This window comes from Pseudonaja textilis, chromosome 1, assembly GCF_049901715.1.
Source record: "Pseudonaja textilis isolate UNSWEBS1 chromosome 1, rPseTex1.2, whole genome shotgun sequence".
NCBI lineage: Eukaryota > Metazoa > Chordata > Lepidosauria > Squamata > Elapidae > Pseudonaja > Pseudonaja textilis.
The window spans coordinates 88,755,586-88,767,893 of NC_141990.1; the positions used below are offsets into that span (position 1 = coordinate 88,755,586).

General features: G+C 38.8%; 1 protein-coding gene across 2 annotated transcripts in view; it reads left to right on the forward strand.

Moving 5' to 3' along the window:
• Positions 1-6,190: 6,190 nt before the first annotated feature.
• Positions 6,191-12,308, forward strand: part of SGK1 (serum/glucocorticoid regulated kinase 1) — a 75,149-nt gene continuing 69,031 nt past the window's right edge. The window contains exon 1 of one of the 2 annotated variants that reach the window (XM_087940662.1): positions 6,191-6,389. In XM_087940662.1, coding sequence (XP_087796788.1) covers positions 6,255-6,389 — 135 coding nt within the window. In that variant the 5' untranslated portion in view covers positions 6,191-6,254. The remainder of the gene's footprint in view (positions 6,390-12,308) is intronic. The other variant, XM_087940666.1, reaches the window with a different exon arrangement.

Below are 12,308 nucleotides of genomic sequence, written 5' to 3' on the forward strand. Positions count from 1 at the left end.
CAAAGACTGTATATAGATATCTTATAATTGTAAAGCAAGTGTCAGCAAAACTAAAACTCAGAAGGTTGAAGGATGATAAAAACAATAGCTGGTATACTAGCTGCTTAATGAAGATGATGAAATGTTAATAGATAACAAAGAAGAACAGAGCTATTCAGCTCCAAATTTAGCTTGATCCTTTTGCAGCAAGTAGTTAGGTGATCTACCATTCAATTGTGCATAACAAAATCTAGAGGTAAGACTAAAGTTTGAAACTGACACAAATAAAGAATGCACAAAAAATACATATTTATTCTGAATTACTTTAAATTTCTAAAGTGAGAAAAAAATGAATTTAGGACTGCTACATTTACGACAGTCATAAATTCTGGGCTCCATTATGGTGATAAGACATAAATTAAGATCTGTAATCAGTTTGAAGATAGCATAGCATTGGACAAAATAGCTAATAATTTAAAATAAGGAAAGTACTTATGAAGATTTTGGTCAAACTGTTTTAGAGAAGGCTGACATGGAAAAATCATGGAAGCTATACATTATTCTTTATGAAAATAGACTGGAGGAATTTGGACTCTTTAAGAACCATGGCGGCGTAGTGGTTAGAATGCACTATTGCAGGCTAATTCTGCTGACTGCCGGCTGCCTGCAGTTCGGCTTTGATCCACACCAGTTCAAGATTGACTCAATCTTCCATCCTTCTAAGGTCAGTAAAATGAGGGCCCATATTGTTGGGTGCCATATGATGACTGTAAACAGTTTAAAGAGGGTTGCAAAGCACTGTGAAATAGTACATAAGTCCAAGTTCTATTGCCATTTATTCTTGAGAAAATGAGGAAAGACTTGATATCAGTCTTCAAATATCTGGAAGAATATCAAATCAAAAACAAAACCATCTAAATGTGCAGGGTATGGAATTTAAGGAACGGAAAGATAGATTTTTCTTGATTGTTTAAAAAAAACATTGCTAATTGTAAGAGCAGTTTGAAAATGAAAACAATTACCCAGAAAAATAATGGCTTGTGTTTAAGCAGAATCTAGGCAACAATCAGCTAGGGATACTATCTAAATGATTGCATACAATTCTATGGTTTATTTTATTCAAATAAAATATGTGTACAGGATACAGAATGCTTCTCCTAACCACACTGGAATTTGTGAAAATAAAAGTAGAACTGACAAATTTTCCATTCTCTGGGGCACAGATGAACAGATACATAATTGAATATAGTAAGAAGGTGAACAATAAAAATAGATCCTACTAAGAAAATAAAAAAAACCTCAATATTTTTAGGAAGAAAAGCAATGGCTTTGATGAGGAATATTTGTATGAATTCAAGCAAGGATATTATCAACAGAATGTTATTAGCTGTTTAATGAAGTGTTCATTTTCTCACTAACAGGAAAGTGAAAGATTTATTGCTATTTCCTGTCAAAATCCACAAGCTCTTCATGATGACAAAATAAAAATAGCACAAAGAGCTGGGTTTCCCCCAGTCCCTAAGACAACCTTGTAGCATATGTAGTTGATATCTGGCAGATGGACAAGCAAATGTTCAAAAGTTCTTATGGATTTCCAACTACAGTAGGTTAATTTTCAGGATCAGTTAATCAGACACTTTATTTAATGAAGTTATGATTGCTATTCATTTTGTATAACTCAGTGTACCAATCAGGACTTACCCTAATGGGATAATTGAAATCAGCTTAATCTTACTACTACTAAATAATTTCAGAACAACAACAAAAACAGAAACATGAATATTGTGTTATGACAGTAAAGCAATATCCCAAACTTTTGGAAGCCAATAAAAGGGAAAATAAGTTTCTAAACATTTGTGGGCAGATGGTGGCCATATGAGAATTCCTATAGATACAGTTAATCCAAGTAGGAAGAAACCATTACTCCTGTCAGAAAAAGACATCAAAAATTTGTGGTTTAATGTTGATATGCTAAAAGAACAACCACATTTAAGTAATTTATAAAACAGCAAAAGGTATGAAACATTGTTACAAAAAGAGGTGCACAATCATATTAAGCTACAGTGGTGGGAAAAGGCTGAAAGGGATGGACTAGATTTCTTAAATAAAACTTTAAGGGAAAACACCTAGGAATTAATTTTCCATCTTTTTCTGACACAGTTTTGGCCATGACTATATTCTTGCCTGCTTTATCAACAATGTAGTTGCTGATGTGGTCAAAGATAGGATTTACCCAGTTCTCATTAAACACTTTAGGCTGCTGAAGACATGTCCTCTTCTCTTTGGTCCCTGGAAGTTGTCTTCCACAACCATTTGGGCTAAATGGTGGAGAAACTGAAACAGGCTTCTGTAGAATCATGGACCTGGCCCAGTGGTTCCCAAAGTGCTTGTTGGGTTGTGTGACCTGGGTTGAAAAACAGGATTGGTAATCTAAGAAAGTAGTAGTCTTGTACTGCATAGAAAGATAGATTTAAGCAAGAAAAGAGATCCAGCTTCTGCCAGATGTACTGTACATTGCTGATTCTGTGGTACAGGTTTTCTCCTGGCAAATGGGTTTTTTGAGAAAAGCTTTTATTACTTTGGAGGGAATATAATTCCATATTTTAACATAGTTGTTGAAACAACATACAATTCACCTTAGTCAATGTAACCCACAGAAATTTATCCTTATTCTCAATTTTGAAATCAGTCTTTTTCATCAAAGTTGCTTGGTCTCCTGTGGTCCTAGTCTTAACCAATTTCATGGTTTTTTGATTATTTGCTTTAAAACTGGTTAATGCACCAAAACCCTTCAAGTTCTTCATTTTGGTGACACTATTAGCTCTTATATTAGATCATCAGCAGAGATCCTCAATTTACGTCTCTTTTTAAATTTTCCAACCCAATAATTTTAATGTCTAATAACTCAAGAGAAGCCCATGTTTTCTTGCATCCTTTTCCGATGGCTCAGGGGATTTTAAAGCAAATACTTGGTTATGTGCATGGTTGTTACAAGACATATCTGACTTTTGGCAATATACATTGGATGCAGGTAATTCTATGCAGAAGTATAGAACAAGAAGTTCAACTAAGTACAATGAAGCATGGTTCCACAAGAGTGTGTAAGAGAGTGGTGGAGCTGAATCAGACAATGAATTGATTTATTTTACATTGGGAACACCAATGTGTGAGATTGTCTGTAAAGATTTCCATCCTTTGTCCTACCAAAGTTGGTCTTTTACAAACAAGTAGAAGCGATTAAAATAAATATATGGGGAGGAAAAATTTTGATAGCATCTGCCCCCAGGCCTGTGAACAATCGTTCAATTTAATCTTTCTAGTTAGTTGTAGAGAAAAAGTGGTAATATCAATCAATTCTTGTGGGAAAGTGTTCTATTTTATCCTGAGCAAAATAGATTTGCCGCCTTCCATGGGCCAACGAGCATCCCAATTTATTGTCTTCTTTTATCTGAAAAGCATGATGGATAAAAGTATTTGGCTCCATGGCATTCACACACACACACACACACACACACACCAAAATGAATAAGGAGAAAGTTTTGGGGCTCTACTATATGTTTCCAGAGTTTCATCTCTGTGCCAATAGAGAACTGGAAAGTGCATAAAAGGATTTCTCAGTGTATTCAAAATGGTCTTTAATTTGGGGTAGTACAGAATTGTGAATGGGATTTGGACAGAGGTCAACAAAGATTTGAGATTTCTTATTCTGTAACATAACTGTCTCTCACTTACTTTGGCCATGTCACATGGGGAAATTCACTGGAAAAAAGCAATTATGTTGGGAAGATTTAGGAAACCAGGCCGCCAAAGAACACAACGGCTGGACATCATCAAAATTGACACCAGCCAGAGCATAGAAAATCTCAAAGAAATAGTGCAAGATCAGAAGATGTGGACAGACCTGGCCCATAGAATCACCAAGAGTCAGATACAACTGAGTGGATATCATCATCATCCTGTAACAATAACAGTAATAAAATGATTTTCCCCCTTTAAGTTATAAACTGAAATGAAGGAAGCTTGACACAATAGTGCAGAGATTTTTTGTGTGGCAGATATGTGGTTATGTTTAATGTACTTGGTTTTTTTTTTTATTCAAAACACTTGGTAAGCCAGGAATTCTTTCCTAGTATATTGTTGCTCAGACTTTGAGTTCATGGATCTCAGTGTTCTATTACAAAACAAAGTAGACTCCACGGTGCAGAAATAGACCGTGAATGACTTTCAAGCCAGAATCTCTAATCCACTGTGCTTCAACTTGTCCTTTTCTAGCACTGGATTCATTTCAGACCTGGCCGAGTATGGTAGCAGCTGTAGCTCCAATATGCAAAGTGACAACTTGGGGAAGGCTGAGTGAGAAGGGGAAAGGCAAGGCGCACAACCAGAGCTCTGGAGAAGTGTTTGTGAAGCTGATTGAACTAGAAGACAGGGAAGTCCAAGGAGTTCATCTTATTGTGGCTGCTATCCTGGGAATATCACTAGACAAATATACCATCCTTTGGTAGCTTGAGAATTCTTGAGCAGGAGAAATGTAGTAAACTCATGTTGATCTTGTACAAGAAACCCATTTGGATAATGGAACTGAGAAAGTCCTGAATATGTTGAGACTATGGTTTTTGAGAGAAGGGAAAGGCCTTTGCACATTGCACTTTGAAGTTCCTATGATGTTATTTTGGTTAAGATCAAGAATGGCGTATTTTGATTTATTATTTTGATTGATGGATTGTGTGTGTGTGGTGTGTGTGTGTGTGTGTGTGTGTCATCAAGTTATTTTCAACTTCTAGATACTATATAGACAGATTTTTCTCCATGACAATCTATGATTGTAACTTTGTCACTTGTATCCTTATGATTTATATTGACTGTTTCCTAGTATGACTTGATTGCTTATCGTACCCTATGAATATTAAGTGTCATACCTTATGATTCTTGACTCTTGATGAATGTATCTTTTCTTTTATGTACACTGAGAGCATTTGCACCAAAGCAAATTCCTTGTGTATCCAATCACACTTGGCCAATAAAGAATTCTATTCTATTCTATTCTATTCTATTCTATTCTATTCTATTCTATTCTATTCTATTCTATTCTATTCTATGCTATCCCTAACCTCTTCTTTCAAGTCTCCCAAGGATGCATTCAATGCCATTATAACAGACCATCCACCTTGCTGCTGGCTCTTCTCTTCTCTTTCCTTCCATCTTTGCCAGCATTAAAAAGGAGCTTCTTTCTTCTTCTTCTTCTTCCTCCTCCTCCTCCTTTTATTATTCTCTCAGGAAACCATCTATGAGCACAGCAGGGGATAAATGTGCCTAAGAAACGAAGAGCAAGTGTCATCCACGGGCTGAGCCTTGATGCTTCAATAAGGACGTGGTCCTCGTAAAAGCTCTACAACAGGATGCATCAGATGCTCCGAACGTTTTCCCGCCTGTCATTCCTGCAGCAACTGTAATGGTTTTATCAATAGTTCTGCTCCCTTCGTCGAACCACGTCCCTCACATCTTCAAATTCGGCTTTTTGGCGGGGGGGGAGTGTGTGTGTGTGTGAGAGAGAGAAAAAAATACGGCGGTCCTTCCAGCTCGCTTTGTTGCTTCGGTTTGCTGCAGCCCTGGGGAGCAATAGACAGGGCGAGTCAGAGACAGCCCAGCACCCAGCGTCTTTCTCCCCTCGGCGGTCCCGAGATGACTCTCCTGGACGTCCGACCAGCCGGTATCTCCCCCCACCCCTCTTCCGCAAGCCCATCGCCTCGGGCGCTTCGGGCTCATTTCGCTTGCCCCCATCCCTTGCCCTGCTTTCTGCTCGAACGCTCCGGCTCTCTAGGGCTCCGCATCCTCCCTCTGGAAGTCGCCCAGTCAACCTCTCTCTCTCTCTCTCTCTCTCTCTCTCTCTCCGCCTCTCCGGCCGCGCCGAATCACCTCAGGAGAGCCCGCCCGGAAACGCGACCGCGTCCAAGCGAGCCTCGTTTTCCTCAGTCGAGGAAGGCTCTTTCTGGGGTTGCGCAGCAGCCCGGGCGATGCGGATAGGGGGGTGCCGAGGATGTTTTAAGCGGAAGGTTGGGAGGACAAGAAGTCAAGGCAAGGCAAGGCTAGGCGGGAGAGGCTACTGGTGCAGAAGCCGGCTCAGCACAATGAAGGTGTGAGGGCGAAGCCGCCTGAGCAGAGGCTGCTCTGCCTCTCTGGTCCTCCCTCCTCCTCCTCCTCTTCCTCCTCCCCCACCCTCCTCCTCCTCGTCGGTCTTCAGCCTCCGTCTCCAGGAGAGGCATGGAGGGAAACGGATGTCCGACTCGCTAAGCAAGCCCTGCTTTGGATCTATCCCCTTGGACGCCTCTCTCTCGAGGAAAATGGTCAATAGAGACATGAATGGCTTTCCTGTCAAGAAGTGCTCCGCTTTTCAGTTTTTTAAGAAGAGGGTAAGAAGAATGTTTTCAACCCAGGGCTTGTTGGTGATGCTAAAGCCTATTTGACTGAGCTCTCTCTCTCTCTCTCTCTCTCTCTCTCTCTCTCTCTCTCTCTCTGAATGGTCTCATTTGGAATGGTTTTACAAGTGCAATTGAGTGACATCAGGACTCTTGATTTGTTTTAAACAGAAAGTGGAGGACCAAGCAGAAGTGCATGGCAGTACATCAGTTTTAATTTTGCGGTCAGGATGAGCTTGGATGGTAGACAGAGTGGTTCTGTATAAACCGAACTCAGGAGGTTACATTTTGTTTTCTACAGAATTTGGCAATAGTGGTTAGATGGAGCTTCCATGCTCAGAGGCAGTGTATCTTGGAATATCGAATGGCAAAGACAGAGGATGGAGAGGTTTGTTGCCTTTGCATCTTGTGTTGTGATCTCTCCAGAGGCATCTGGAGTTCACTGAATTCAATAGATCTTTGATTCAATCCATCGCAACTTTGTTTATGGCTTGATAGTCTGCATTTGGCTGTATGCTCTCTTGTTGGGGGGGAGGTTTGTTCATTTTTCTCTCCTTCCTCACAGTTCCTCATCTGAAAATGGGAATGCACCCTGACCTACTTTGCTCCCCCACTAAAATGGTCATTGGTCATTGATTTGGTCATTGGACAGATGGAAAGGACAAATGTTGGAAAGAACTGTGCATGAAAATAGAAGGCAGAATACTGAGGAACAGCAAAATGATATTTGTTAGCCCTGTTATAGCCTCTCCCATTGTGTGGCTTTTAGCTTTTTTTGAATGCTAGATTTTAGCATTCAAGCCGTTGGTGACCCTTTCATTCATAATCTCCCAAAGTGCTGCATTATTTCTCCTCCATTCATCTCTGGATGCTGAGCTATTTGCAGGTTCAGCAAAACTGTGTCACATTCTATAACCTACCCAGTAACCACAGTTTGTTCCATGCAAGGTTTGTTCCATGCAATCGCGATCCTATGTGCTAAGGCAGGAAAGAAGAACTGGCAACAATTGTTTGCACTGGAAGACTAATACAGAGCTTAATTTCGCTAAATTCTCTGGCTCCTTCTTAGCTTGTTGCACGATGTGATATAACAGATGAAATCCAGTTTGCTTTTGAGGTGGGGAAAATTGTGCCCATGATGTAATGCTTAGCTGATGATGCCCCCTTGTCTGGGTACAAGCTCACAGCTGCCTACAAAGTCTTCCTTGTTAGTCCTGCTAACTGCACCCTCTCATTCAGCAGTTCTGGATTTCATGAGAATAAGCTAATCAACCAGGCAACATTTTCCCTCTTAGAATGGCAATACAGAGATCGAGAACAGATGATTAAGAAACAGGAGCGAAGAGATTTCCAGCCCAGTTTCTACCTAAATCCTTTCTACATGGATAATATATGTGTGTGTGTGTGTTTATATTAGAACCATATATTTAATGTGAAGTACAATAGTAAGAGTAGGAAGATTGTGCTGTTCCTTCATTCACCAATTTCCATTCACCCTCCCTCTGCCTTATATGGAGGAGACTGTCACTTCCATTTAGCCCAGTGGTTAAATGCAGAACAGAGATTCCAATCCGGAAGCGCCATCTCTCTTAACTCGCCACAGCAGAAAGCGTGACCCAGTTGGGCACCGCAAGGAACTCATTTTGATGCATGAAGTGGAAAATTGGAAACAATTCCCACAGCTGCACATTTGGTGTAACCGTACATGGTCTTCCCCCTTTCTGTACCAAGCTGCTTTCCTCAGAGTCTGCTTAACTTGCAATCTTACAGACATCTACAAAAGGGTAAAACCATTGAGTTTAATAATGTTTACTCCTTGTTATAAATGAGGGTCACAGCCCTAGTCTTAAGTAAGATCACAATTAGTCTTTGGCAGGTAGGCCTTCTACAATATCATTAGTATTATTGTGGATAAAGATTCATTATATAGTATTCTATTCAAATTCACATTTGTTTAGTTTGTTTTCTGTACAGGTAGACCTCAACTTACAACCATTTGTTTAGTGACAGTTACGATGGCACTGAAAAAAGCGACTTATGACCATGTTTTGCACCTACGACAGTAGCAGCATCCAATAGTCATGTGGTCAAAATTCAGACAACTGCCCCAGAGTCATGATCAGCTTTTGAGACCTTCTGACAAGCAAAGTCAATGGGGAAGCCAGATTCACTTTAAAATTGTGTAATTAACTTATACAACTGTGGCAAGAAATGTCGTAAAATACAAAGGACAAAACCCACCAATGGCTCAATTGGGGTCATAAGTCAAGGACTACCTGTCACTGAATTGTAACTGTATATGAGAGTAGGTCTTTGAAGTTTTGTCAGGGATAATCACTGCAGCATGCCAAAACCTCTTCCCCCTTCCAGTGCTATTTGTTATGGCATCCCTGGTGGACACATGTCTCATATAAAAAATATCAATGCTACTTCAGCTGGCGCCTTTTCTTTTTCTCTCACGTGCTCATCAAATTCTACATTCTGACCGAACTGTGGAATGTGAGAAATGTACGCCATAATAATTGCTGGTTTGTATAAACACCCATGCCTTGTGTTTGGTTCACTTGAGGTGAAATTCCATTTGAAGAGACTTCTGGCTTTTATTCACTCAGTGCTCCAGGCCAAAGCAAATTCTCATTTCTCCATCTGCATAGTCCCAATCAGAGACATTAGAGGTCAGGACACCTATTTATTTCTTTAGAAAAATGCTTCTGCTCATCTTGACCCATCATTATTGCCCTGTCAGTAGATAAACCAACTTTCTCAGTAGAGACTACAATGCTGATGTGAGTGAATGGGTTTTGTCCCATTGATGGCTAGTTAGTCACTGGAATAATATTTGGGATACCTAGCAGCTCAAAACTCACTGTATGGAATGTGTGGCTTAGGGTATTCTATAGATACCTAAGGAAAATATATATTTAAAGTTATGGGAAATTGGATATTACATGGGAATGCACAAGAGATTAATATTGGTTTTAAGTTCAACCACATATTCTAAATTTCACTTATCCTGATTTCTTCCATATGTTTGCCTAGTCTGTGCATAGTATTCAATGACTTAAAGATAAGTGTGATATTGTTATAAAATATCTGCTGAGTTCTGCTGAAATTCCTATTAATAGATCATGCAAAGGTAAACTATACAATCTAACCAACAGTAGTGGATCTTAGGGCAAAATAAACTTGCTATTGACATTAGAAGTAAAATGGTTTGCATATATGTGGATGTGTGCGTGCATATATAAATTCAATATCAGAATAGTTTCATAAACTTATATTTCAGAAAATAAAAGTGGCAAAATCAATACAATAACCAGTTAGAAGGGGATATCCTACAAGAAAGATCGTATGTATTATTCAACAAAACATGAAGCCAGTCCACTGTTCATTTCTGCAAAAGTTTTGGTAAGGCCTGCTAGCAAGCAGTGCTGATCAAAAGGGAACTTTTGAGCCAAACTGATGGTACAGCAACACAAAATGATGAATTACAGTAGTGTCCTTTGGCAGAGTTTTCCCAGTGATAGTGCATTTGACCTTGAAAAATGCACCCCATCACAATTCTGCTGCAAACATCCCATGCAAACCCTGTAGGGTGTGAAGGACTATTATTCCACAGGGGCATTGGGAGGTGTGTCAAAATCTGCAAAATAAATAAATAAAATAAAATAGAAAAAATAAGTAGGTGTGACACTCCAATCAAAAACCTACAACTTTTTGTACAGTGATGGAAATCCCATCCCAATTGCTTCACCTTCCAATGAAATTAGCAACATGTTTTGCTTAAACTCAGCAAGCATTTCTCCCAAAGACTGGAAGCCCACAGATCTTATGATTCTGACTGTGTATTGTCAGATTTTTGTTAAAAGTGTGGGATGTGTGTGTGGAGGGCAGATTGCCTAGGCTATTGAGTTTGGCTAAGTCACGGGTTTTCAGACTGTTTTAGGCTATGGATTTAAACAAAGTCCCAGAATCAAGAGGCAAAGCTGTAGATAAAAAATGGACTGTGCTGGAGTGAAGTTTAATTCTTTTGCCCTTAGCCTCTCAGATAACGCAGGTTGTTTCGGAACACTGAAACACATATTTGAAGATCCTAACTAACCAAGTCATGCTAGAGACAAAAGAGAGAGGGAAGGCTTTTGATTGAGGAGGTAGAAGGACCAGGGAGTTGCTTGCATGGTCCTAACAGGTACACCCCATTGAAAATCATATGCAGATTAATGTTACAAGACCAATTGTTAATATAAAGCTATATCATTCACTGTGGAATAAGGTTACATATTCTATACAAATTCTTGCTTTTTCTGGTGCTGATATAAGAGTCGAGTGAACAATAGAAACCATTGACAAGGTAAATTCAAAAATAATTTGGATGCAATTCCGCATTATCATTCTTTGCTTAACACAAACCTTCATATTTCTCATTTCTATTTTACCTGTGTACATCATTGTTGGCATCCCTAACATACAAATTCAAATTTGTATTGAGCTGGAATCCCAAATATCCTGCTACTGACAGTATATACTGAGTAATATGAATGGCTTTTATTGTAACCTAGAGTTAGAATCAATTTCCAGTAAGCTTTTTTTGGAGGAAAGATCTATTATATTATTTGCTTCCATGGAGATCTGTGGTTCAAATTATTCTCACATCAGTGCTGTATTCCCACAGCCTATGCCCAAGCTAGAATTCAAGACCCATTACTTTGCAGAGATTGGTTTGCAAGCTACACCAGGCCAGCAATATCCAGTTAGATCCCTAACATACTAAAATAGTACAAATAGGGGCAAGCAAGCTGATTCAGATATGATATTAGTTATATCCAATAATATCAGGCATCTAAAGAATCCCTTTTTACTTTGTCCTTATAATTTATAAAAAGTTTTCAGTTACAGTGGAAATGAATTAAATATTCAAGCTATGAGCAATGAAACTGACTTTCAATAAACAGGAAATAAATGCATTCTTGTCCTTGTCTCCACAACTCTATAGTCATAAGAGCACAAAAGCAATAATGTACAATTCATAATTGATATGCACCCTGAAGCAATATCCTGGAATGCATTCTGTATGCATTCCTGTAGTCTGAGCTTGTTTCTTTTCCCTGAAGTTCATGTCATTAGCTTAAAATATGGTACAAGCAGAGTCTCTGTATTACATGATTTACCAGTATCAACACACAAATAGGTTATACACATAGCCATCCACACACTGTTAGGGCTGCTAACTGTAAGCAGAAGGTCAAAAAGAAATAAAATGCAGACTATATAGATTATTTCATTCATGTGACTCATTTTACATAAGTATGTAAGATTTTAAAAAAAACCTAGGAAAATCACTTTAAATTCAGTTACATCCATTAACAGATCTTACCATTTTTCTTGGCATGATATGGAAATAGTCTGTCTTTATTTTTTGTGGGATGTTTGTTGGTTTATACTTCTCCATCAAGAAATTTGTGGGAAATATTAATTCAATTCAGAAAATAACTTTAAAAGTATCTTTAAAAAGAGCAAAGTTAAAGACAGAATCCTTTAATTTTTCAGGCGCTCTCAGGTATATCTCCCTATTTCCCCCAAAGGAGCGGCGTTGCCTTATTTCAAATAGAATCTTTAATTTATTTATTTATTAAATTTATATCCTGCTCATTTCTGTCTGCAAAGTGACATCATCTTTAATTAGAGGGCAACAGATCAGTCATCTATCAACTCGGTTCCATGAACAAACTCACTAAATTAAAAAGCACACAACTCCAGACCATATAATGACAGTGATACTTTGGTACTCAACTGCTTTGAAATTCATCAAATTTGGTATTGAACACATTTTGACATGAAAATGTTGTCCCAGTACTCCTCATTTACTTGGTACTCAATGCACAAGCTAGAACTTGTTGGTGTCAGCTATCTTGT